Source organism: Leopardus geoffroyi, chromosome D3 (genome assembly GCF_018350155.1).
Source record: "Leopardus geoffroyi isolate Oge1 chromosome D3, O.geoffroyi_Oge1_pat1.0, whole genome shotgun sequence".
Classification (NCBI taxonomy): Eukaryota; Metazoa; Chordata; class Mammalia; order Carnivora; family Felidae; genus Leopardus; species Leopardus geoffroyi.
The window spans coordinates 1653753-1677937 of NC_059339.1; the positions used below are offsets into that span (position 1 = coordinate 1653753).

General features: G+C 59.7%; 1 protein-coding gene across 4 annotated transcripts in view; it reads right to left on the bottom strand.

Annotated features, from left to right (window-relative positions):
* The window catches only part of ADGRD1 (adhesion G protein-coupled receptor D1), a 126510-nt gene that overhangs the window by 43209 nt on the left and 59116 nt on the right, over positions 1-24185 (bottom strand). For all 4 annotated transcript variants that reach the window (XM_045459387.1, XM_045459388.1, XM_045459385.1 and 1 more), the window contains one exon: positions 1172-1245. In XM_045459387.1, the coding sequence (XP_045315343.1) occupies positions 1172-1245 (74 nt within the window). The remainder of the gene's footprint in view (positions 1-1171; positions 1246-24185) is intronic.

Sequence of the window (24185 nt, forward strand, 5' to 3'; positions counted from 1 at the left end):
CAGAAGCGGCCCGCGGACAGAAGGGAGCCAGGGAGGGGCCGCCCGGCAGGAAATGACCACAGGGGGCTGTTCACACACACGACGACACGGGTGTCCTCATGCTAACGGAAGGAAGCTGGACTCCACGGGCTACGCACACAGCGGTTCCGTCCCCGCGGCGTTCTCACGGACGCAGAACCGTGTTGGTGGAAGACAAATCGGCGGCTGCAGGAGCTGGAGTCCGGGGAGGAGTGACAAGTGGGCACACGGATGGGGCAGGGGCTGGGCCCGTTCTGCATCCTGACCCCCACGGTCACTCGTCTGTGAAAACTCAAGAGCCGTGTGACAGAGGTGTGGCCGTTTCTGCACGTGCACTTCTGGCTGACAAAGAACACGTGGGGACGGGGAGGGCGGATGCCCACACCACGCCGGCGGTGTGGGGATCGAGGGCAGAGCAGGAGGGGACAGGCGTTCTTCGACACCGTCCGTGACGGTGGATCCCGGGACACCCACGCAGGCACAGAGAAGGGCGCCCCTGGCCTGCGCTCCAGCTCACCGAGCTCCAGCAGGACTGAGGTGCGACAGTGCACCCCAGTGCGGGCCGTGAAGGCCTGGGAGGCCTGCACGCCAGCCGGGGAAGAGCTGCTTGCCCAGCGCCCCCCGCCCAGCCTCCCCCCCCCCCTCCCCGCACCGGCCAGTGCGGCACAGCCGAGGGCGACGGACCCTTCTCAGGCCGCGGTGGCGCCCTGGCTGCACTGGCTGCCCGGGCTTTCAGGGGCGGAGTCCTGCTAAGTCCCACGTGGTCCCCGAGAACACCTGCACCAGTGCCTCCTTCTCGTCTTGCCCTGCGTCCCGAGGCGTTTCCAGCATTTACGGACAACGCTACCGTGTTGCCTCCAGAAGGGTGACCCGGACCATAACCTGGACGCGGTGCGCCCACCCGCACCTGCCCCCCTCCCCCGGCGGTCCCCCCCGCCCCAGCTCTTCTCTTCCACTCTCCCCCCATCCTCACACCCCTCCCCTCCCCCTCCCCTCCCCTGTGCTCCCCCCACCCCTGCTCTCCCAACACCACATTCCTCCCCCCTGCCCACCCGGTGCTCCCCTCCCCTGCTCTCTCCTACACCCTCCCCCTCCCTCCCCGCTCCCCCCGGCCCCCCCTCCAGTCCTTGCCGTGGCCCCAAGCAGGCAGTACCTGAAGTCCAGGAAGGCACAATATAGGAAGACCTGGTTGCTGCTGTTGGTGGCCTCGCTGCGCTGCCGGCGGGACTGAAACGAAAAGATGGATATCTTCATGAGGCCGCTGGACAAGCCAGGCTCCTAGCACTGAGCTGAGCACTGCGCCCCAGCCCACGGGAGACCTTGGGTTGGTGCCACAAGAGGCCACCCACCCTCCAGCTCAACCCCGTCGTGGTCACAGAGGCCATGGCATCGGCCACCTCACACCCCCTCCTCTCCTTCGCCCACACCAGCCCAGAAGCCAGGGCCCTGCCCCAGGGCCTTTGTACTTGCCGCGTCCTCCCTTGAGAGTGCTCTTCCCCCCCCGACGATACATGGTCTCCCACAGGTCTGTGCCACCTGGTCACCCCAGAGGGACCGTCCTGCCCAGTCGAAACAGTACCAACCCCTGCGCTGTCCACCCCTTCCTCAGCATCGACCACCACACAGCAGATTACATATTCACTCATTTGTTTGCGTGCTGTCTTCCCCACCAGGAAGTCTGTCCTGTGCCCTGCTGGCCAGCTGGCTCTTACCACGGGCTGGTTGAATGAGGACAGAGGAAACGAGCAGACCAGATCAACCTGGGGCTCTCGTTCTCCCCCAAGAGAGAAAAGTCCAGCCCTGGACCTTTCCTGGATGCCAGCTGGGGCACTCGGCCGCAGCGGCTCTGCCCAAAACGGATCGCGGGGGGTCGACCCAGAACCGCCACCGGGAAGCTCCGGAAGCGGGAGCGCGGCAAGAAGCCAGGGCCGCTCCGGACTCGCGGTGCCTCACAGAGTCCCAGTCAGCACCTCTCACGTGGTCACCCGCCACTCACCCCATCGTCTCATCCACCAGCGCTGCTCACGAGACCCCGCCTGGTCGAGGGGCCGTGTGGGCCGGTGTGGGAGCCAGCGTGGGAACCAGTGTGGGAACCAGCATGGGGACCAGCGTGGGAGCCAGCGTGGGAACCAGTGTGGGAACCAGCATGGGAACCAGCGTGGGCCAGCGTGGGAACCAGCGTGGGCCAGCGTGGGAACCAGCGTGGGAACCAGCGTGGGCCAGCGTGGGAACCAGCGCGGGAGCCAGCCTGCTGCGGGAGAGGTGAGCGACAGGGCGGCTCCCTCGCCATCGCGGCTCCAGACGGGACCTAAGTTCCTCTTTCCTGGTGCCAAGATGTGCCTGCAGCAGCCCTGACGGGTGCCCTCTGGACCCACCGCAAAAACCAGAGGGTCATCTGTCATCGGCTGCGTGCCAGAACCATGGCGGATGGTCCCCGAGCGCACAACACAGTTACGTGTTGCCATTTATTACTGGTATCTTGGCAAAACGGAATCTTCACTCCTTTTGTTTCCCTCTAGTACTAGCATTATCTTAACGCCTTGTTGTCTGTGCCTGGAAATTCCGTAGACCCCTCCTGCCCAGAACCGTGGCCGGTTCCTTCAACTGCTCACACCTTCACCGCCTAGAGACGCCCCCGCCACCGTCCCTTTCCCAGTTCACCTTTTACACGGCATTCAACACCACCAGAAACGTGCTTGGTTACTGCCTGTGTGTCACCTGTGTTCCTCCACGACAGTGAGGCCCCCCAGGGCGGGGATGCCTGCTGCCCCCCGGGGTCAGCACTGCCACACGGGCAGGAGTACCCGAGGGGGTGTCCAGCCACAGCCCGGTCCACTGAGCTGGGCTGCATCAGAAACCAACAGGCCATCCTCTCTCCGAGCACCTGCCGCGTCAGGGCAGAGGGGCTGGTACCAGGGAAATGAGTTAAGCTGACCAAACCCTAAGAGAAAGCGGAGGGGCCAAGCCACGCAACGGCAGAGCCAAGGGAGTCCAGGGAAGAGCTAAAAAGGCCAAACCCCCATTTATTCTTACTCTGTTTCCACATTCCACCCAAGACCCCGGACCTCACACCACCTGGGCCACCTGCTGGTGCCCCTTCCTATCCCCCCCCCCCCCCGAGAGGGCGCTCTTCAAAGGCATCACCCAGGAGCCTGGCATGGCCCATCCCAGGCCCCCCCGGCAGTCGGAAACAGGGGGTGGGGTTTTCACAAGACCTTGGGGTGACGCCCATTAATTTGAGAGCCACTTGTCCCCTCCCCCCGCCTCAGTGTCCCAGCCACTGTGAACATCGTGTTCAGACGTGCAAAGTCTCATCCTGCAGCCGCCTGGGGACACAGAAGGTTGTGAGCAGGAGAACTGCGACACACAAACCCACGAAGTGCAAAGTCCAATCAGGACCAGGTGGCGGCCCCCACCTAGAATCGCTGGGGTGCCCTTGGCCCCGGGCAGCCCTGGGCCCGCCCTGCAGGAGCCCCAGGCGTCACTGTTCACGGGCAGGTGCGCGTGTGTGTTCTCGTGTGCCGCAAAGGCGGGTGGGCGCCAGCGAGGGCTGCAGGCAGCCCGCGGCCAGGCGCACGCGTCGGGGGGGGGCGCTGAGGCCCGAGGAAGACGCGATGCCCTCCCCCACCGCCTGCAGCGTGGAGCCGGCTCGCTCTCACTTCTGGCCAAAGGGGCCTCTCCCAGTCCCGACGCTCTGACTCCAGATCCGAATTCGAGGGGATTTAAAAATCAGCCCCGACCGCGGCAAGCCCAGCGCGCGTGTGGTCAGAAGAGCGGAGGCGCAGACGGTGCTCCCCGGGGCCTGGGGTCCAGGTCACACCCCAAGTCGGGAAACTCCCGCCCTGGCATCCGAGGCTCCTCCCCGCGCCATCCTGCGCCAAGAACAGCAGACCGCCTCCTCATGTCTGGAGTCTGCAACCGCTGGAATGGAGGCCCTCAGCACGTCTCCAAGAACGGAGGCCTAGAATGTTCCCAGGAGCGTGATTGGTGAACACATGGGGCGCAGCGCTGCCAGAGACAGGAAGGTGAGTCATCTGTGTCACGGCCCCATTTCCTGGAGAAACGTGGGAGGCGCCGACGCCCCGCAGCCTCGCGAGTGACGGGACCAGGAAACGGGATGTGCTCACCGGGGTGAGGGGCAGCACCCTCATCTGAATGCCTCCTGTGCCCTGACGCCGAGGCGCTGCGGTCTGTAGAGAGCGGGCCTTCCAGCAGGAAGCTGGCCCTGCTTTACGCCACCTGATGTCCCCAAACTCACGTAGGTGTCACATGGGCCCTAGGAGCGTCTCCTGCGGGGCCTGAGACTTTCTCGGAAAACTCAACCATTTGGGGAGAAGAAAATGAGATTAATCGAGTATCCACTGCCTACCGACCGTAGTCACGGTGCAGAAGGGTGTCTGCTTCCGGAAGATGCGTCTCAGGCGCAGACAAACCTACGAGATAACAACCCATGAACGTCCCTTGCTTGGAAATCTGTTTGCTTCGCATCCAAGTATATAGTTTTCCTACAAAGCAGGGGGAGAGACACCTGCCTGTCGCTGCTCCCAGCAAATACACAGAAGGCACCACGGTCCTTAATTCTGACCCTCAGGAAAGCCACAGAAGAAGTCAAAGGCCACACTCCCAGCTCAGGGAGCAGTGCACAGGGACCTCGGCGGGTGGTGAGGAGCAGTCCTCTCAGCCGGCCACCCTCACCCCAACCCAGCTCGTCTCCCGACAAGCCAGGGTCCAGGGCTCCAGACGGCTGGGTGTCCCATCTTTGACAAAAGCAAGAAAAACGAAGTTAATTTTGGAGGGGAGAGGTGATGAAGAAACCCCTTAATCAGCCTCAAAATCCTGGTGTTGGCCGATGTTCCTTGTCTTCGAGAATTGTAGGCAGGGGAGCAGGGTGGACGCAGCCCCTCCTGGCAGACACCCACACGGACCCCGGCACCGGTAACAGGGGCCCCATGGAGGAGACGACTGAGGAAACACCTCCAGAAACAGGTCGGAGGACAAGAGGTCGGGGTGGAGAGGCCTGCGACCCAGCGGAGCAGGGGCTCGCGGTCCGTGGACAGGGCTGTCCCTCCTGGCTCCTGGGAGAGGTAGGCGGTGGGGGGCACTGAGGACGTGCCTGCGTGCTGCGCTCACATGCACACAACGTCCCCTTCGCCCCAGGCGCGTGTGGACCACAGGCACCCTAGTTCGAGGTGACAATCAGGTCATCCGAGGTCACCCCCAAGGCCCTGACGCAGGCACCCGCCCTCCTCCCCTGCCCAAATGCTGCCCAAACCTCCCTGTCCCGCGACCCTTCCAGGCCCCTTTGAGTCGGAGGTGGCAAAGTCGGGTCTGTCCTGTGGAAGGACCCGTCCCAACCGCACGACGCAGATGCCCGTGTGGTGCTGGCATGAGCTCGTTTTACCTGCAGGTGACAGCCCAGCGTCCCCACCTGCCTCTTCTGTCCACCTGCAGCTGAGTGCGGCTGGGAGGTCAGCACCACGGCCACTGGGGGATGGGGTCAGAGATGCCCACTGAGCCCTGGGGACCAGGGACCACAGGCACGTGGGGCTCGTACAACCCCGGAACACAAGTTTCTCAGTCTTTCCACTGCCCCCTGGGACTCTGGGACCCTCCAGGAGGGTCTGAATTCTCAACCGCGATCCTCCGTGACTTCCCACACCCTGTCCCGTTAACCCCCCCGACTCCAGAGGAACAGCCTGAGGACCCGGGACCGTCGGGTTCCAGCTCACAGTCCGCCCGTCAGCCGGCTCGGCAGCGGAGGGAAACAGGCACAGGAGTCGCTGGGACGTTCGGGGCCAAAACAGAGGAAAAATCTGGGAAGTCACACGGGGTCTGCAATTAGAACAGGCCCCTCAAAACAGCCCAACGTGTTTTCAAGTCACCCCCGCGCCCAGGTGACACCTAGTCCTGAGGTTCTCAGCGGAAAAGGCGCCAACACGGCCAGCCGGCGGAGCAAACCAGAGGAGCCGAGAGGAGGCAGGAGCCAGGAGGGAGGGCGGCTGTGAGTCCATTTTTGTCGGCAGTGGGCTTTGGGGGCGTTTCCGGAAGCCTCCACCCGTTTCACATTCATGAGCTGCAAAGATGCTTGTCTTTATAAAGGAAGATCTCGTGTTGAGCCACGAGTTTAGGGCCGTTGGGCCCAGTTGCCACGTGTGCTTACTGCTGTTTCACGAGTGTGAAGCTGCCACGCACACTTGCTTCCGGTCTGCTTCACACAGAATCGAGGCACCTTCCCAGCCCGGGCTTCAGGGTTCAACTTGCCCCCACCCTCTGGCTAACCACAGACACAGAGACGTCAGGGGTCCCAGAACGCTCCGGAAGGGCGGCCCCCAGGCCCCCGCCCCCTGGCTCCAGCCCTCACGGCCCTCTCCCTTCTAGTCCAAGAGACGAGGGTGGAAAACACACTGGGATTCATCTGAATTAAGACAAATTCACACAAGTTGCGAAAATCTCTTTTCTGTGCGGGATCGTCAGTTTTCCTCAATTTTCTTGCATCGTTTCCTCCCATTAGAAAATAGGCCCCTTATTAACATCAGGTGCCATTTACTCCCGTGGCAGCGCTTCTAAAAATACGTTCTGCACGTGCTCAGGAGCATGAAATAAATAACATGACTGCCCAAACACACGGGGTTAATTGTAGAAAGAAAATGAGTTATAAAAACATATCCTGGGGCGCCTGGGTGGCTCAGTGGGTTAAACGTCTGACTTCGGCTCAGGTCATGATCTCACAGTTCATGAGTTCAAGCCCCACGTCGGGCTCTGTGCTGACCACTCGGAGCCTGGCGCCTGCTTCGGGTTCTGTGTCTCCCCGTCTGTCCCTCCCCCACTCATGCTCTCTCTCAAAAATAAACAAACATTAAAAAAACTGAATATAAAAAAATCAGTAAATTGGACTTCCTAACAATTAACAACCTCAGCTCTGTGAAATAGCCCTCGAAGAGGACAGCGACGCAAGCTAGCAGGAAACGTTCACGAACCACACGTGTGACGCAGGCGTGCGGTCTAGGACATATAAAGAACCCTCACAACTCAGCTACACAAACTGCGCAAAATCCAGTTAGAAAGCGAACGCGGGGCACAAGGAGACGCTGCACTGACGAGCACGTATGGGCAGCAGAGGCCCCAGAGGAGACGCCAGCAACACTACCGCCAGGCCATGAAGAGAGAGAAGGTGGTGACCCTGTCAGACGCTGACGAGGGCGCGGACGCTGAGCTGCTCACACCTAGCGGCTGGGAGCGTGGAAGGGGACGGCCGCTCCGGGACATCATCCGGAAGTGTTGAAAAATAGGAAGAATGCTTCCCCTGTGACCCCACAAAACGCCTGGGCATTTATCCCACAGAAATACAAGCCATTTCCTCAGAAAAGCCTGTGCACGATTGTTTACGGTGGCCTTCTTCTGAGAGCCAGCACCTGGGAACAACCAGAACATTCTGTACCGGGTGAGCGCCGAGCGCACTGGGGCCCGCCACGCCGCGCGACCACCCACCTCGAGAAGGCGCGAGCCCGAAGCAGCAGTGACCAGGACAGGCCTCCCGTTCGGCTGAGAGAGAGAAGCCACCAAGCTCAAAAGGTGCCCCACGGTGCAATTCTCATTATTCCTCTCTCAGAAGGACGGGATTATAAAGGCGAAGGACAGACCCCCGGCTGCGAGGAGTTGGGGCGGGGGTAAAACAGGTGGGCATCTCGGTGACCGCGGGGGTTCCGGGAGCCCACACCTGACTTAAAACAACCGTCTACACCCACAGCGCGTGCCGACGTCCACCCCGGCTCTGCAGCTGCACAATCAGTTCCATCGTCCGTAACCACGGCGGAGACCAGGCGCGGGCTCCACTGACCTCTTTCTTCTACCTCTGCAACTTCCTGTGAATCTGTCCTCATCCCGAAATAAAAGGTTTTTTTTTTTTTTTAATTTTTTAACGTTTTTATTTATTTTTCAGACAGAGAGAGACAGAGTATGAACGGGGGAGGGGCAGAGAGAGAGGGAGACACAGAATCGGAAACAGGCTCCAGGCTCTGAGCCATCAGCCCAGAGCCTGACGCGGGGCTCGAACTCACGGACCGCGAGATCGTGACCTGGCTGAAGTCGGACGCTTCACCGACTGCGCCACCCAGGCGCCCCCCGAAATAAAAGGTTTTAAAAGGGTTCCACCGCATCACTTTGCCAGCCAGAGGAAACACAGGCTTGTGGGAGGTGAAGGTACCGACCCACTAAGCAGGGCTTTCTGTATTTAGGCCCCGTGTTGATGAGCCGCATTCTGCACAGGAACGTGGGGTTCCTCGGTCGGCCAGCGAAGGGGACCGCGGGTCACCGAGTGTTGTTCTCATCATCATGGACAATGCTACTCTCGTTGGGGATCACCCTCCCCTGCCTCCCCAGCACCTCGAGTCTCCACTATCTGTCACCGACTGAGAGTCCCAGACAGACAATCCAGCACACCCAGATACACAACAAACCCAGGACCCCACTCCTTCGTGGGGCCTCCTCCCGCCTCCTGGGGCCCTGGTGGCTCGGTGAACACCCACGTTTGCATCCCGAGGGGTACGCTGTGTTCTCACTGTGAAGCACAGTGTCTCCTGTGTGGTCTGGGCCAAAACAAGGGAAGCGATTATCCATCATCCGGGGAGGGTCCGGCCACAGCCCCCCGCCCCCGGTGTCAGATTCCACCCTCCACCCACATCAAAGCGGTCAGCTTTTGCTTCTAGACCTCTTTCTGTGTTATTTTTCTTCCCAGACGCCTCTCGCTCATGGAATATTTGGGTTATAAGTTATTTCTCCCTAGACACCTGGTTTGAATTTTTCAAAAATGTTCTGCAAACTTAATTTTACTGTCATCTGTGCTGTGATGGAAGAAAAGAAAGACGCAGAACTTAAAACACGGCTTCAGTAATGATCTGCTGGTCGCTCCCATATGGATCTCCGCCTTTCCCTCCTGCCCCTGAATTGTGCGGCCAGCAGACCCAGGACTCCCATGTGGCTGGCCCAAGTTTCGTGAACACGTTCTTTGTAAGTGTAGAAGGACCGTGGTCCCTAAATTCATCATCCTCACTGGTTCTTCTTTCCAATGGCACATGTCTGGTTTTTTTTTTCCTACAGCAAGAAAATCTTCCTGGATTATAAACTATAGTTTGCCCTCTAACGTATGTGTGAAAATAAGGGCTGACAATCAAAACAGTAAATGCCGTTTCCGTGTCTATTAGCTGTCCTCAACTGGGGGGGAAATGTATTGTTTTCACAACACAAGCTACGAAGCAGAAATCTCAATATAAACCTTTAGCTGCGGGATTTGCAGATAATCAGGAAACTGCAATTATAGGTATGCCCCGAGGGGCCACACCAAGGAGAGTAATATTTTTATTTCTGTGTAGATAATGGTGTGGGCTGGAAAGGTTATATAATTCTGATCTATTTTACAGCCTGGTTCTGTGGCTGCTAATAATAACAAATCGTGTTTTCGATCTTGAACTCATCCATAAACCGCATTAAAAGTGATGCTATTTTCCCTGAAAGGTGAGCAATTTAACTTAGAGAAGGGAAGAATGTCGAACTCACAATGTGCGTTCTAGAACCGTGGAGACCAGAGACGCTAGATTTTCCCGTTTGCTGCTCTATTTTACAAGCTCATAAGTAAAACAGTTTAATCCAAATTTTCCTGGACGTTCAACACGCATGAAAAAAACTCCTTTTCTAACAGAGGAATTACAGTCTTTCCCTTAAATTATCTTCCCACTCATTAAAAGACAATTTTCCACAAAGGTGAAATCATGACTCTCAGAGAGATCAAAATGAACACGTATTAAAGATATTGTCGGGGCGCCTGGGTGGCGCAGTCGGTTAAGCGTCCGACTTCAGCCAGGTCACGATCTCGCGGTCCGTGAGTTCGAGCCCCGCGTCAGGCTCTGGGCTGATGGCTCAGAGCCTGGAGCCTGTTTCCGATTCTGTGTCCCCCTCTCTCTCTGCCCCTCCCCCGTTCATGCTCTGTCTCTCTCTGTCCCAAAAATAAATAAACGTTGAAAAAAAAAATTAAAAAAAAAAAAAAAAAAAAGATATTGTCTAACTCGCTGATGAAGGAGGCATGAACTGTGTTACTACCACCTCCAAGGAAGAGTCAAGGAATCATGCACATAGGAGGCCACCAGGAATGTCGGAACAAATTTGCTTAATGGATACAAAACTGTCAAAACTGACGGATGTCCACAGGGAAATAATCATCCGGCTGACCGTCCATCCTGGGAGACAAGGTTTCAGTGGCCAAACTGACCTGAACACGAACAGTGACGCAAGCAGGTAGAAGGAAGCAGGAGGTCTCCTGACCGAGGCAGACAGGGAATGGTTGGTTTGTCCGAAAGCCAAAGGTCCTGGGGTATGAACGCGGCAGTAACTTCTGAAATGAAAGCCTGTCATTCTCGGGGCACCGAAAGCATGTCAGAGCCTTTCCAAACCACTGTGCCTGCTTCTAGGGAAAAGCTCTTATTTAAAGACACGCTTTCCCACTGGGGCAGAGCACACTGGCAGAATTAAGCAGCCTCGAACAACGAAGGGTGTCGCGACAAAATGAATAAAACCTTTATAACACGCAGAGGCATAAATACCGAGAAGAGGAAGAGGCAGCCGTGGCCCAGGGCAGTGAAGGGCGGAGGGGCGCACGGCCCGTGACACCCCGCCCCACCCTGGGGCAGGCGCGACCCCGGTGAGAGGTCCTCCGAGGAGGCAGTGACACCACGGCCCAGAGAGAGGCCTGGAAAACCAGCACAGAGGCCCGGGGCCCAGGTCCGAGGGGCCAGCCCGCCCAGCTGCGCGTGGACCCGGGGACCGCCGGCCCTGAGCGCGGCACAGCCGCGGAGAGCCCCCGTGTGTCAGGAGCCGTGAACAAGGGCCACGCTCCATCCTGTGGGCACAGCTGGGCCACCGGCGGGTCCGGCCGCTGAGGCTCACGCTGCGGCTGGTGGGGCCCCTGGCGGCTTCAGAGTCCCCGTGGCCCCTGCCCTGCTCGCGGGGGCCAGCACCACATGTTCTCCAGTGCAGCCCACAGAGCCGCCGAGGAAGCGCGTGTCCTAGCGCTCTGTCGCTCCGGCGGCTGGGGACCGCTGGCGCTTGGCTCACTGTGACCTTGGCTCCTGGCTCTCTCCCCTCCTTTCCGCAGACGCCCCTCGCCATGAGGTCCTAGCTAGTCAGCGTTTTTCTCCCCCGACCACTCCTTGAAAAGAGAAGCCCGATCCCGCCGCGGGAGGGAACCAGGCTGGGCGACACGGCCGCCTCCTCCCCATCCTCACCCGAAGCCCTGGCAGCCGCCCCCTGACTCCGGGGGGAGGCAGTGCCAGTGATGGGGGTGGCCAAGGGCAATGATTCTGCCCTCAGGACACAGCGCTCCAGCTCCCACCGGACGGTGTGCCGGCTGCAGAAGAGCTCGCCTCGGGGCCGATCTCGAGACACGAGAAGACACAGAGACAGGAATGTGGCGTGACCCATGGCTGCTCCGTGGCCCCTGACCTCTCGGGGCAGGTGGCAGGAGCTCGGGCAACTTGGCCCAGAACCGGACCCTGCCCTGGACCAGACCCTGCCCAGGAATGGACCCTCAGGCTGCTATGGCCCCGCTGGCCTCCTCCTCCATCAGACCCCCGAGCCAGTGGCCGCGGCATGGACTCGATGCCATCAGACCCGGAGAGCAAGCTCCTGGCCTGGGGCTCTGGTGACCCTGTGGGCAAAGCCTTTCCAGGTGGTGGTGTGGGCAGCAACCCCTCAGCTCTGCTCCTGAGGGCCCTTCTCTCCTGACAGCGTGTCCTTCCTGATCTGATGAAGGGGTCTGCCGTATAGACAGACCCAGATGAGTCTGGAGGCCTCTGCTCAGAGCTCCTGGGGCCACGAAAGCTGTGATTTCTGTCGCTGGAGGAGGAAACATCCACACAAACCACGTATGTTAAGGAGGGGAAGACAGAAGAGATGGGACCACCCTCTGGCTGGGGCTTGAGCCCCCCCCCACCCCCCCGACCGGGCTTCAATCCAGGGTCCAGCCCCGGACAGGAGAGCACCCTCTGCGCCTTTGAATGGGCACCTGCGGGTCAGGAAAGGCTGAAGAGATGTCTGCCACTGTCAGAAATCTCGAACACTCCAGAAAATTACTGGAATTCCTAATTGTTTACGGAGAGGACTCTCGATGGAAATTTACCACGTAAACACAAACACCCCAGTTCTGTTTCAAATAAACAGCAGAAAACGCAAGGCAGCATGCGGTGGTACGGCCGGTTGCCAGTATCCACCATCAGAGGAACACGGAGTTCTTGTTTCCTGGGGTGGATCCGTGTAACCCTCCACCTCAGGCAGGTGTGAGGGCCCAGGAGGACGGGCCGCCTCCGTCCCTCCCGCTGAACCCCGAGGATGAACGTGGAAACAGGCGCGGTTCGCGACTCTGGAAATTTGGGCCGGAAGCCGCCAGTCACGTTTCAGCGTGAGCAGCGCCAGGACACCTGGCCACCCGACGAAAGCACTTCCCAGCCACACAGGCCGCCAGCGTGTCCCGCCTGACCGCCACATTGGCGGTGCTGTTGATTCTCATTCAAGGACGGGACGCAGCTGTGTCGTGGGCCACTGGCGGGCAGATGACGCCCAGCTGGGACATGCGGAGTCCCCGGCCTCCTGCACAAACTCCTGGAACCGCGTCATGTAACACACGCTCCAAACGCTTGCAAAAGAAGCCTTTTTGCCCGGTTTCATAAGGACCAGACCACAGAGACAAGTCCAAAGATGACTTCCTGACCACCCAGGGTGACAGCTGCAAGCCCCAAGCAACCACCCCGCTTCTCCAGGCTTCAGGGGGTCAGTTCCGACGGGCTCCCGCTGTCTCTCCCAACTGCCCCACTACCGCCTCCGGTCCGGTGGGCTCTCCGTCTCGCCACCAGCCCCCAGGAGACGCAAGGCCAGTCCTACCCAGCGAAACGTGTCCCCCAGAGCAGGCACCAGGCTCGCCCTCTCCTTCCCTACAGACCACACGGGTGCCCCCGTATTCCAGCCCCCACACAGCACACACGTAGTGGCTCACGAGGATGTCGTGCGGCTCAGCTAGTTCCAGGGCCGGCATTCTCCAGGAGACAGCTCCTCTGAGCACCTCCGGTGCAGGAGGCCACTTCGGGTGGTACTCAGGCCACACTCTGCCTACACACTGGAAGATGCCGGGGCAACCGCCCCACGCCCAGAATCTCTGCCCACAGCTACTTAGAAAAGTGGGCGTGCAGGTTGAAAAGAAGTTCATCGCTGTCACGCAGAGGAAGCGCGTGGGGTACGGACGAGGGGGGAACCAGATGGGCGAGGCCCAGGGCAGTCGGGGCCGTGCCTGGTGGCACCACGCCCGCAAGCCTCTCCCTGCCGAGCGCCAGCTGCCACGCCCGGCACCTGCCCCACACTGTCAGCCGCCGGCCCTCACGTGGGCCTGCCAGCAGCAGGGCGGCCCGCTGCACACAGGAGGAGGCCGAGACCAGAGACCCCAAGGGCCCAGCCCGGGGCCACACAGCTAACACAGGTGGAGGGGGCTGGTTCGAGATGGCGTCTGCTTCTCTGTGCTCCCGCTCTTTGCTTCCTCCCGCGTCCACCCCGGGGCCCCCTCCCTCTGCTTCGCTGCTTTCCCGCGCGTGGGAAAGCCGTGGCCTGGCCTGACCTCAGCGAGGACCTGGGGTCTGACAAGGCAGCCGGCATCCCCCGCGTCTCTGAGCGCCAGGAAGTACTCAGAAGGAGAAGCCTGGCCCTCCGGCGGCCTGGGGAGCACAGACAGCAGGCCTCGCTGCCCCGCGCCGGCGGGACGGGCCCAGGGCGCACTCCCGGCCCCGAGTGCGGGTTTGTCCCACAGTGCGCAGGAGGGCCACGCCAACATCTAAAAAAGATCCCGTCCTGCCCAGAAATGAGGAATGGTTTCTCAGAGAACAAAAGCCTTTTATGTGAACTATAAAAAGTTACTGGATCAACAACCTATTATCATCGTGGAATAAATTGCCGATCTGAGCGTCAGCTGGGACGGCGCCCGGTTCAGCCCTCCACCCTGCAAATCCAAGGAGCGCAGGTCACAGAAACTCCCTCTCGGGCCATGCGCCAAGGGCCCCCACCCGGTCCCAGCTCCTCCCGGAGGCTGAGGGTGCAAACCAGGAAGGGCGGGCACACCCCTCGGCACATCTGGGCCCCAGCACAGCTGCAGCCGCTGAGCACGCAGGAAGGCGCACTGCGGCTCCCCGCCGAGCCCCGGGGACGGTCCGGGTTCCCATGCTCGAGACGCCAGCGCGGCCAGCCCGCTGCAGGCTGGGCTGAAAGGCAACGCTCTCCCCGGGAAGGGGAACTCAGAGATGACCCAGGCCCCCAACCACACACAGTCCACACCCCATTCATGCTCCAGAAGGGCTGCAGGCCTGGGTGTCTCCTGCCCCTGCTGCCCCCCTTCAGCCTAGCCCTATGTGCCCAGGTGGGAGCAGGACAGAGGTCCATGACAGGTGGACACCTGTTCTCCGTTCTCCAGAGTGAAAGGGTCTGCCCAGTGGGACGTCAGTGGAGACACCTCGTAGAGGCCCCAGGAGCCTTCTCCAGGGGAGCTGACGGAGGCCCTGCAGCCCCAACCCCGATGAATGCCACGAGGTGACAAGTACAGAGCCATCCTGGGCTTGGAGGAGGGGGCCAGGTTCTGGAAGAGGCTCGGTCCCTGGGGCCCCACCCCGGAAGCCTGGGGGGGTAGTCACGTCTCAAGGAAAGCAGCCGCTGCTGAGACCACTGTTCCCTGTCGATAGGGACACTGGTTTACACGACATCAAACCTGCCCCCACTGATCCCTGGCCTTCCACAAAGCACCAAGGGAGCCATTTATGGCCTCATACCGTGCCCCAGGGTGTGCAGACCAGATGGGAAGGCCCCTCCTGCTGTCACCGACTGACTTCTGTCCGGAGGGGCTGCAGCTACAGACCAATGCCCGGCCCTGACCCGGCAGGACGAAGCTGTTTGCGATCGCGGGGTCCTGAATGGCTCCCTCTGGGCACCTCCCAAGGCCTGAGCCTGAACCTCATCCCCCCAGGGCCCAGCACCCCTGATCTTCTGTGCTCTGTGAAGGCCCTGCTCCCCAGCGATGCAAGGGCATTCCCGAGAAACGGTCGCACCACTGACACGTGTCACCCCCAGGGGCGGCCAGCTGGGATGATGGCCCCTTCCGGGTGGCCCAGGGCACAGGCACCTCTCCTCTCCAACCATCCTGCCTTCCGGCAGGACCGGCACCACCAGAAACTCGGGTTTCTGGAGAGAAACCAGAAAGTCAGATGTTCAGGTCAAAGTCTCCTGACTGAATATTGGCAACTGCTTCCAAACCATCTGAAACACACTGCGGGTCATCTTCGGGCTGGACGTGGCACAAAGGGCCACCGCTTTGCAAGCTCAGCTCCAGAGGGAAGGAGACATCACAGCTTCACGGTGCTGTTCCCCGTGCTCGGTCCCTCCCGCTGCCCCTGGGGCTGGGATGCTCGCCGCCATCACGAGCCCCTATCACAGACAAGTCTCAGAGGGCGGGCGCCTCACCCCAGATCACAGAGTCTGTCCAGGGCGACACCTGGGGCTCTTCCAGAGCTGCCCGCCTCCAAAACCCTGCTGGTTCGCACACTGTTTCCCATGGGCCAGCTGCCCACCCCAGGCACTGCAAAAGGTTGGGTCCACACAACTGAGACAAACGTGAGCAACTTCTATTTAATGGTGACGCGTTTGTTCTCACGTATACTTGAAAACTCAGGGTCTAAGGACACGAGTGCTTACCCTTGACCCTTATCAAGGAGTGGTATCAGTTCAGGAGGAGGAGGAGCAAGGAGGAGGGGGAGAGAAAAGGGGAGCCGGTGGTGACACCGCTCTCCTCCTTACTGGCTGTCCCATCAGCCACCACCTGCGGATCCCCCTCAGATGAGTCCCCCTACCCTGGGAAGCCAGCGGAGCCACAACAGAGCCTCCCCTGAAGGCAGAGTCACATCACGGGTGTCAAACTTGGGTTCCCGCAGGCCCAGAAGGCAACCTGAACACCCCAGGGCCTCAGAGCCCAGTGGATGGCAGCTCAGATGTGAAGTCCGGAACCCTTCTCAGATCCCCCGTCATCCCAGGGGGAAAACAGAGAGAAGTCCTAGTTTTTAGGTGGAATCTCCCAATTTTAAAACGTTTGCAACGAATTCATAATTCGGAAGCAGGCAAACCTCTTTGGGCCCCAGGGGAAAGGCAGCCTTCTCCAAACGAATGTTCTCTCCCGGGCCCAGCTGCCCCCGTTGGATGGGTGGGCCGGCTTGTGCATCCCTGTTCTCAGTAGGAGCACACTCGGCCGGCACAAAGCAGGAGCCCGCCGGGGCTGGACGTCCTGAGCCACCCCTGCGCTGGAACGTCTGCTGGGGACGAGGACGATGGTTTCCCTGTTTAGGATTCTCTCTCCCCCGACACGGTGAGTGCGGCCTCCGGACAGCTTTCATCACAGTCCTTCCCGCTGACGACTAGCTGAGACGTGGCCTGTTTTCACGGAGACGCTCGGCTCAGGCCAAGCTGGACCTTCTCCCCACTTCCCCGCCCTGGAGAGACAAGCGGATGCCGATTGCACTGTGGGTCCCGCGGGACAGGGTTGGGGGGATGGTGAGAGGTGGGACCACAGAGGCGCTGGGGGGTGGGGGGGGTGAGAGGTGGGACCACGGAGGCGCTGGGGGTGGGGGGGGGTGAGAGGTGGGACCACAGAGGCGCTGGGGGTGGGGGGGTGAGAGGTGGGACCACGGAGGTGCTGGGGGTTGGGGGGGGGGTGAGAGGTGGGACCACAGAGGCGCTGGGGGGTGGGGGGGGTGAGAGATGGGACCACGGAGGCGCTGGGGGTGGGGGGGTGGTGAGAGGTGGGACCACAGAGGCGCTGGGGGTGGGGGGGTGAGAGGTGGGACCACGGAGGTGCTGGGGGTTGGGGGGGGGTGAGAGGTGGGACCACAGAGGCGCTGGGGGTGGGGGGGGTGAGAGATGGGACCACGGAGGCGCTGGGGGTGGGGGGGTGGTGAGAGGTGGGACCACAGAGGCGCTGGGTGTGGGGAGGGTGAGAGGTGGGACCACGGAGGTGCTGGGTGTGGGGGGGTGAGAGGTGGGACCACGGAGGTGCTGGGGGTGGGGGGCTGAGAGGTGGGACCACGGAGGCGCTGGGTGTGGGGGAGGTGAGAGGTGGGACCATGGAGGCGGTGGGGGGGGTGATAGCTGAGCAGAACATGTGTGTGATGTAGCTATTTATGTGAAAGTTGTGGGGCGGGGCATCTCAAGGACAAGTCAAAACAGCGCTGCTCACAGTCTCCACCGACCCCTGAACACCCGCCAGGGCCCCGGGCTCAGACCCTGGAAGAAAACAGGCCAGGCCCAATGGGAACGACAGTCCCGAGCTCTCACTGGCCCTGCCGTCAGAGACCTGGACACAGCGACGCCGTGGCACGAGGCAGCGGGGCCAGAGGATGAGCTAGAAAGGAGCAAAGGCAGCATGAACCTTAGCCATTTTCTTGAAGGGAACGCCGTGACCCAGGCCAGCCCAGCTGCCCGAGGCACAGCATACCAACCGCACGCGGCTCTGCAGGCAGGGACGAGGCCCTGCCCTGCGCTCGTCCCCGGGTGCGGACGGAGCGGCGCCTGGACCGAGCACGTCTCCTGCGTCCCCGTGCCACCCGCAGTGCCTTACGGGAGGACGGCAGCAGTTAGGACGCCATACAAGACGCCAGGGGCCCGGGGGCTGCGCCGGTCCCTGAACCACACGATCACCGGCTTCACTTGAGGCAACAGACCCCCTGTGTTCAGCGAACTCCAGCTCGTCTAAGGGACGGGTTCTGTTCCTTCGCAGCCTCACGGCGACACACCACAGGTGTCGCGCGACAAACTGTCCGGCAGCCACCCGTGGCCACACCAGCCAGGGGAGACGCCTTGCCGTCCCACGGAAGCAAGTACTTGTTCCTTGTGACGTAGAAGGACACCTTGCGCCCCGGCCCCGATGCACAGCTGGACAGTGGCCACATCAGCACGGCCTCAGCGGCCGAGGGACGACGAGCAGCAAGCATCTGTCCGTCTCCACGTCCGGTCAAATCGGCCAGAGCGAGGAGGGCTGGAGGCAGCGGCTCCCAGGAGGGACGGTGCCGCCCCGCAGTGGTGGCTGTGCACGCCGACGCGTCCGAGCATCTTCTCCAGGGATCTGGATGCCGCGGAGCTGGAAGGGGCTTCCCGCTGATGTGCAGCATCCGAATCCCCCAGAGATACCCAGCACCTGAGGATGCTTTTTACACGGCAGGAGGGACTCTGCAGATGGACTTAAGCTAAAGATCTCGAGATGGGAAGGTTATCCTGGAGGCTCCAGCGGGGCCCCTTCAAGAGGGAGGCAGGAGGGTCCCGTCAGAGAGGCAGGCATGCCTACGGAAGTCGGGTCAGGAAGAGACGCTTAGCAGGGCCTCTAGAAGCAGCAAAAGGCAAGAAACAGATTGTCCTCTGGAGCCTCCAGAAGGAGCGCAGACCTGCTGACACTGGGTTAGCCCCATGAGACCGAGCTCGGGAGTCTGACCTCCCGACTGCAGGACAGTAAGGCCGTGTCGCTTCAAACCCTTGCCTGGTGGTAATTTGTTGCAGCAGCAATAGGAAACCAGCACACCCCTCTTCTGGAGAAGCAGTGGACACACCTGACGAAAGACGCGTTTGGACTGGCACGTGGCCAAAACAGTCAAAATAACAAACGAGGCTAGTAAATGATGTCACAGGCAGACAGGACTTGGAAGTCAGTAAGGACACAAATGGTATAAAAAATAAAACCTCAGGGCGCCTGGGGGGGCTCCGTCGGTTAAGTGTCCGACTTCAGCTCAGGTCATGATCTCACGGTCCGTGGGTTCGGGCCCCGCGTCGGGCTCTGTGCTGATGGCTCGGCGCCTGGAGCCCGCTTCGGATTCTGTGTCTCCCTCTCTCTCTGCCCCTCCCCTGCTCACGCTCTGTCTCTCTCTCTTAAAAAATAAACATTAAAGAATTAAAAAAAAATAAAACTTCAAATAAGAATGACACCAGCACGATGCGACTTCATGCTCGCTGGAGTTTGCAACCACGTGGGGAGATCGGTGCTGGCAAGCCCCTCTGTGTACAGTACAAACTGCTCAACCCTCTGAAGGGCAGTGTGTTATGGGTATCAAATGTAAAAATGGGTATCTCACCCAAAATGGCCAAGGCAGCCCAGAAAAACAAAGCCAGGGCCCCATGTAGGTCTTAGAGCCTTAAGACGGTTAGGTCAGCGGGTAGTGGCAGCAGGAACAGAGTCCAGAGACAGGGCCACACAGACACAGTCACTTGATTTACAACAGGGTGACGCTGCCTTGGAGGGGATGCTGACCCTCCCGGAGAATGGAGACCCTGACTATGCTTCGCAGCACACACAGGGACAATCAGAGAAGGCCTAGGAGGGAAAACACAAGAGTTCCTTCATGACGCTGGGTGGGGCAAGGTTCAGGGAGAGGGCACACAGAGCACGCGGTATGAAGAGAAGCTTGGTGCGTCACGCTGCGTTAGAGGATAGAGCTGCAGCTCATCAGGAGATACCCCAAGAATAAGAAGGCAAGACCCAGGTGAAAAAGGTATTTGCCATTTACATAGCCAACAAATGAGTCCCACCCAACATGTACAAAGAAGTCCTAAAAAAAAATCAGTAAGAGAAAAAAAGCAGACCACCCACAGGGAAATGGGCAAAAGACTTGAATAGGACTGACAAAAAAGGATATCAGAATGTTCAATACACATGCAAAAAAGTGACAAACTTCACTAGTCATCAGGAAAAAGCAAAAACAGAAATGAGCCACCGTGAGCCACCAGGACAGCTAAGGTGGGAATAACAGACACCTCGAATGCTGGCAGCTGGGACTGTCACATGCTGATGGTGGCGGGTAAATCAGCATCCACTCTGGGAACTAGTTGGCATTACCAACCCAGGCTGAAGACATGCATGCCCTGGGACCTGGCAGTTCCGTTCCCGGGCTGGCACCCAAACTGTGGGTTGTGGGTGTGCACAGTTCCCACACGGCATGCCTGTGCCCAAGCGGCACTGTCATCCCACCCACATCTGACCAATGGAGCCACCTGGGAGGGGTCCTTGATGGGGTGTGGGTGATCTCACACACAAAGTGGGTGTTCACTTTGTGAAGAGTTGCCGTGCTCTGCACTCACGCATGAGCGTTCCCATAAGCTTGCTGTACTTCCCTGACACACAACATTTCAAAATTGTGAGGAGTGAGAAGCCGGGTCTGGAGAGTGTGAACTCCAGCTCCAACATGTGGTTCTAGGACTCCGCTGGCCCCTGCGCTGAGGAAATGCAGATCTGCCTTAAACGTCCACAGTGAAGTATAAAGCGGAAGAACAACGTGCAGACGTTCACGGAGCAACCCTACGACGCTCTCCTGAAGCGGTAACTGAGCAGGAACACGGAAGGCCCATTAGGGTGTCGTCCACGATAATGAAAACACGAAACAAACAACGTGTAGCCACAGAACGATGACAAAGAGACACGTGGTAACGCAGCCACGAAAATGACTTACGCTGTTTCGTTATCGGCACGGAAACAAGCATGGTAAATGAAAACAGGGAGAGCGTACCCCACTTACGAGAAACTGTGTGTACAGCCCACAAGTTTAGCTGCAGAAGCTCCTGAGGGGAGAGCATCAAAATGTGAACATCAGTTATCGCGGCTGGTGGGATTCCAACCATGCTGGGCTACGTATGCATGCGGGTGCCCGTGTGCCCATGCGTGTCCACATGTGTGCATGTATGTGTGCATGCATGTGGCTGTGTCCATGTACGTGTGTGCCCGTGTGTGCATGTGTGTGCACGTGTTCACGTGTGTGCACGTGTGCCTGTGTGCACACATATGCGTGTGTGCACATACGTGTGTGTGCCTGTGTGCACATGTGTGCATGTGTGCTCCTGTGTGTACCTTGCACACGTATGCATGCATGTGTGTGCGCGTGTGTGCCTGCTTGCGTGCACATGTATGTGTGCGTGTGTGCACGCTCGTGTGTATGTGTGCCATGTGAGTGCCTGCATGAACATATGTGCGTGTGTGCGCCTACGTGTATGTGCCTTGCGTGCATGTGTGTGCACATACACGTGCCTGCATGCGTGTGTGCATGGGTGTGCCAGTGTGCGTGCCTATGTGTTTGTGTTCATGTACGTGTGCGCAGGTGTGTGTGTACGTTCATACATGTGTGCGTGCTGTGCTTTCAAACAGCCATATATGGGCACCATGGTTTTCACTGTAGTCTGCAAGGCAGGAATATTCTAGGTCCCTAGTGCACCAAAGAGTGACCATAAGAAGACAAGGAAGCGCCTTTCTCACTCACAACGAATCCGAGAGAAGTCACGGCTGCACACTACAACCCACCGGGAGGGTTCACGCCTCAGACCGGAATCAAGCCCGCTTGCCTGCGCTTCTCTTACATCTGGTTCTGATGGTCATAGTTTAAGAATCACAGAGAAGTGACTCTTCCACAGCCGAAACCAGGAGAGCCAAACCATGCACAGAGTGCTACACACGTTCGTATAGCAGGCAGTGACGCAGCAGTGAGCAGGACTGGGGCGCTCCGGGCATCGCAAGGGTAGAGGCCCGGGATGCCGCCCAGCACCCCGAACGCACAGGACGGCCCGCAACAGCAGCGCCGCGGCGGGGACGCCCTGACAAGAAGCAGCTCCTCATTGTGATGGGGAGCGAAAGAGGCGGATGCCGCGGGAGTCGGGAGATTCCTGCCTGAAAGACCAGCGAACAGGAGGGGCCGAAGCTCTGTGCCCCCGTGTGTCTGCACCTCACTGTGCCCGTGGAGACGTGAGTGCCGGGGGCCTGGCGTCACTTGGGGGCCTGATCGCCTGGGGCCTGGCGCTGATCAGCCCTGCCGACGAGATACAGGTGTGCTGGCTCTCAGTGACCAACGTGCCCCCCGGACAGTAAGGCGGGCACTTTGGGGAGAGGAGACTTCTGCCAGGCTCAGGAGGGAAGCTTAAGAAAACCAGTCAGTGCCCCGGGGGGAACTGAACAGGCCCAAGGCCGTGATGGAGCCCCGAGACAAGGCAGCCCCGGCCCCAGGCATGCCCGCGACACACGTTCTCACTGTGCACATTCCAGAGCCCGGGGTCTGAACACCGACCGGGCTCACGAGCAGAGAAACCGATGGCGCCCAGCGCCCAGGGTAACAGACTCAATGCCGCGGTGGGGGCAGCGGGAGCGGAGGGGTAAGGAGGCGTCCGCTAAGGGGCCCCCAAGACAGCTCTAGGCCCGGCCTGCCTCCACCATCCCTTGGAGACCCCTCCGAGCCCACACTCCACTCTGCGCCTCAACCCTGGGCCTCAGGCCTTGGCCCCGTCGCCGCAACAGAAAAGCTGCCGGCCGAACCCCACGCTTCCCCCGGCAGAGTCGGGGAGGCCACCTGCACCCTGTGTTTCTTCTGAGCTCGCCCCACATGGCGCGCTGGTGAAGGCCTCCTCGAGAAATGCTTCCCATCAGACGTATCGCTTTAATTCAAAAAAGCCTGCCTCCAAAAACATCCTCAGAAATGCAAAAGCAACCTTCAAAAGAAAAAGCCCCAAAACCCTAGAGAATGCCTGGCGAAGACAAGCCTCAATTACCACCCTCTCTGGGTATGATAAAAATTCCTCTCCGCCTCTCCTCAAGACGAGAGTCTTTGCTCAAAACCTTTCTCTTTTAAAAATAACTGCAGTAACCAACCATTAAAACAGGGACTGCATTTTAATCTACCCTTTCTTTTTCTCTGGTTTTGAAACTGGCACCTTCCGACTTCACAGAAGACACAAACGCAGACTTCCAGCCACCACCCAGCACTACTGCACTGGGCGCCAGATCAAGACCAGCAGACCCGGAATGCAAGCTGCTTCAGAGACTCTGGAAGTGTCTGTGCCCCCCCCCCCCAACCACACACCCCACGCTCTCACTGTCTTCTGGCCCCAGCAGGATGCTACTGTGTGTAGCAAGAAGACATCAAGGGCCACTGAAAGACAGCAAAGCCTTCTACGACAAAGAGATGCCTCTCCAAACACTCTGTCCTTAGCTTCTTGCATCTAGAAGCCGAAAGGATGTCCTTCACGGAAAACAGAATGTGTTCCCAAAAAAGCACGTCAACAGTACCTTCCATCTGAAGCCCTGGTGACTTCCAACTTCCCTCAAAGCCACCTCCCACCGCCGTCCACGGGGACCCGGGTCACACCTCCCAGTGCCGTCCACGGAGACCCGGGTCACACCTCCCACCTCCGTCCACAGGGACCGGGGTCATACCGCCCAGCACCATCCACAGGGGCCCAGGTCACACCTCCCAGTGCCGTCCACGGGGACCCGGGTCATACCGCCCAGCACCGTCACCAGGACCCGGGTCACACTTCCCAGCGCCCTCACCGGGACCCGGGTCACGCCTCCCACCGCCGTCCACAGGGACCCGGGTCACACGGAGTCTGGACTCAGACGGCCCCGCAGAGCTTCCTACACCTGTTGCTTCCCAGCCGCCCCCTCCCCCCTCACCACCATGGGCAGGAATTCACACTCATCTGGCTTCGCCACTCCCCAAACCATAGTGAAGTACCTAATCTGTCAAATCCACTCCTCGTTAGCTGTGGCTCACGGCTCACAGCGTCGCATCTTCAAAGATGAACTAAACACCCAAGATCTCAAGAGAGATCTCAAGAGAGGTAAAGGACAGAATCGGGCCGGAGCGCTCATTCTCAGACTCAGCGCGCTGGCAGGGCCCAAGCGTCTCCCTCTCTCCACAGTCTGTCACTCCACGGCCCCGGGACACTGGCAGAGGGCCAGCACGAGGGAGGGCAGAGGCAGGCCTGGGAGGGCCCGCTTCCACGTAGACACGAACTCCCCAGAGGAAGGTGCAGAACAAGGTCACTCACTGCAACAAATCGTTTGTAACAACAAATGTGGGTGACAGCGCAAATGCCCACGCGCAGCAGAGGAGCCCGACAAGCCCCGGATGGCTGAATAAAGCCCCACAGTGGAGCCCCCGGGCACCTGCCTGTACGCATCTCACCTCAGGACCCTGCAGGGCCACGTCCACACGCTCCAAATAAGTCAGCCCCTAAGATCGCCACAAGGGGGGCACGCCCATCGCTCAAGGCAAACAAGCAGAGGCAGATCCAAGTGTGTCACAAAG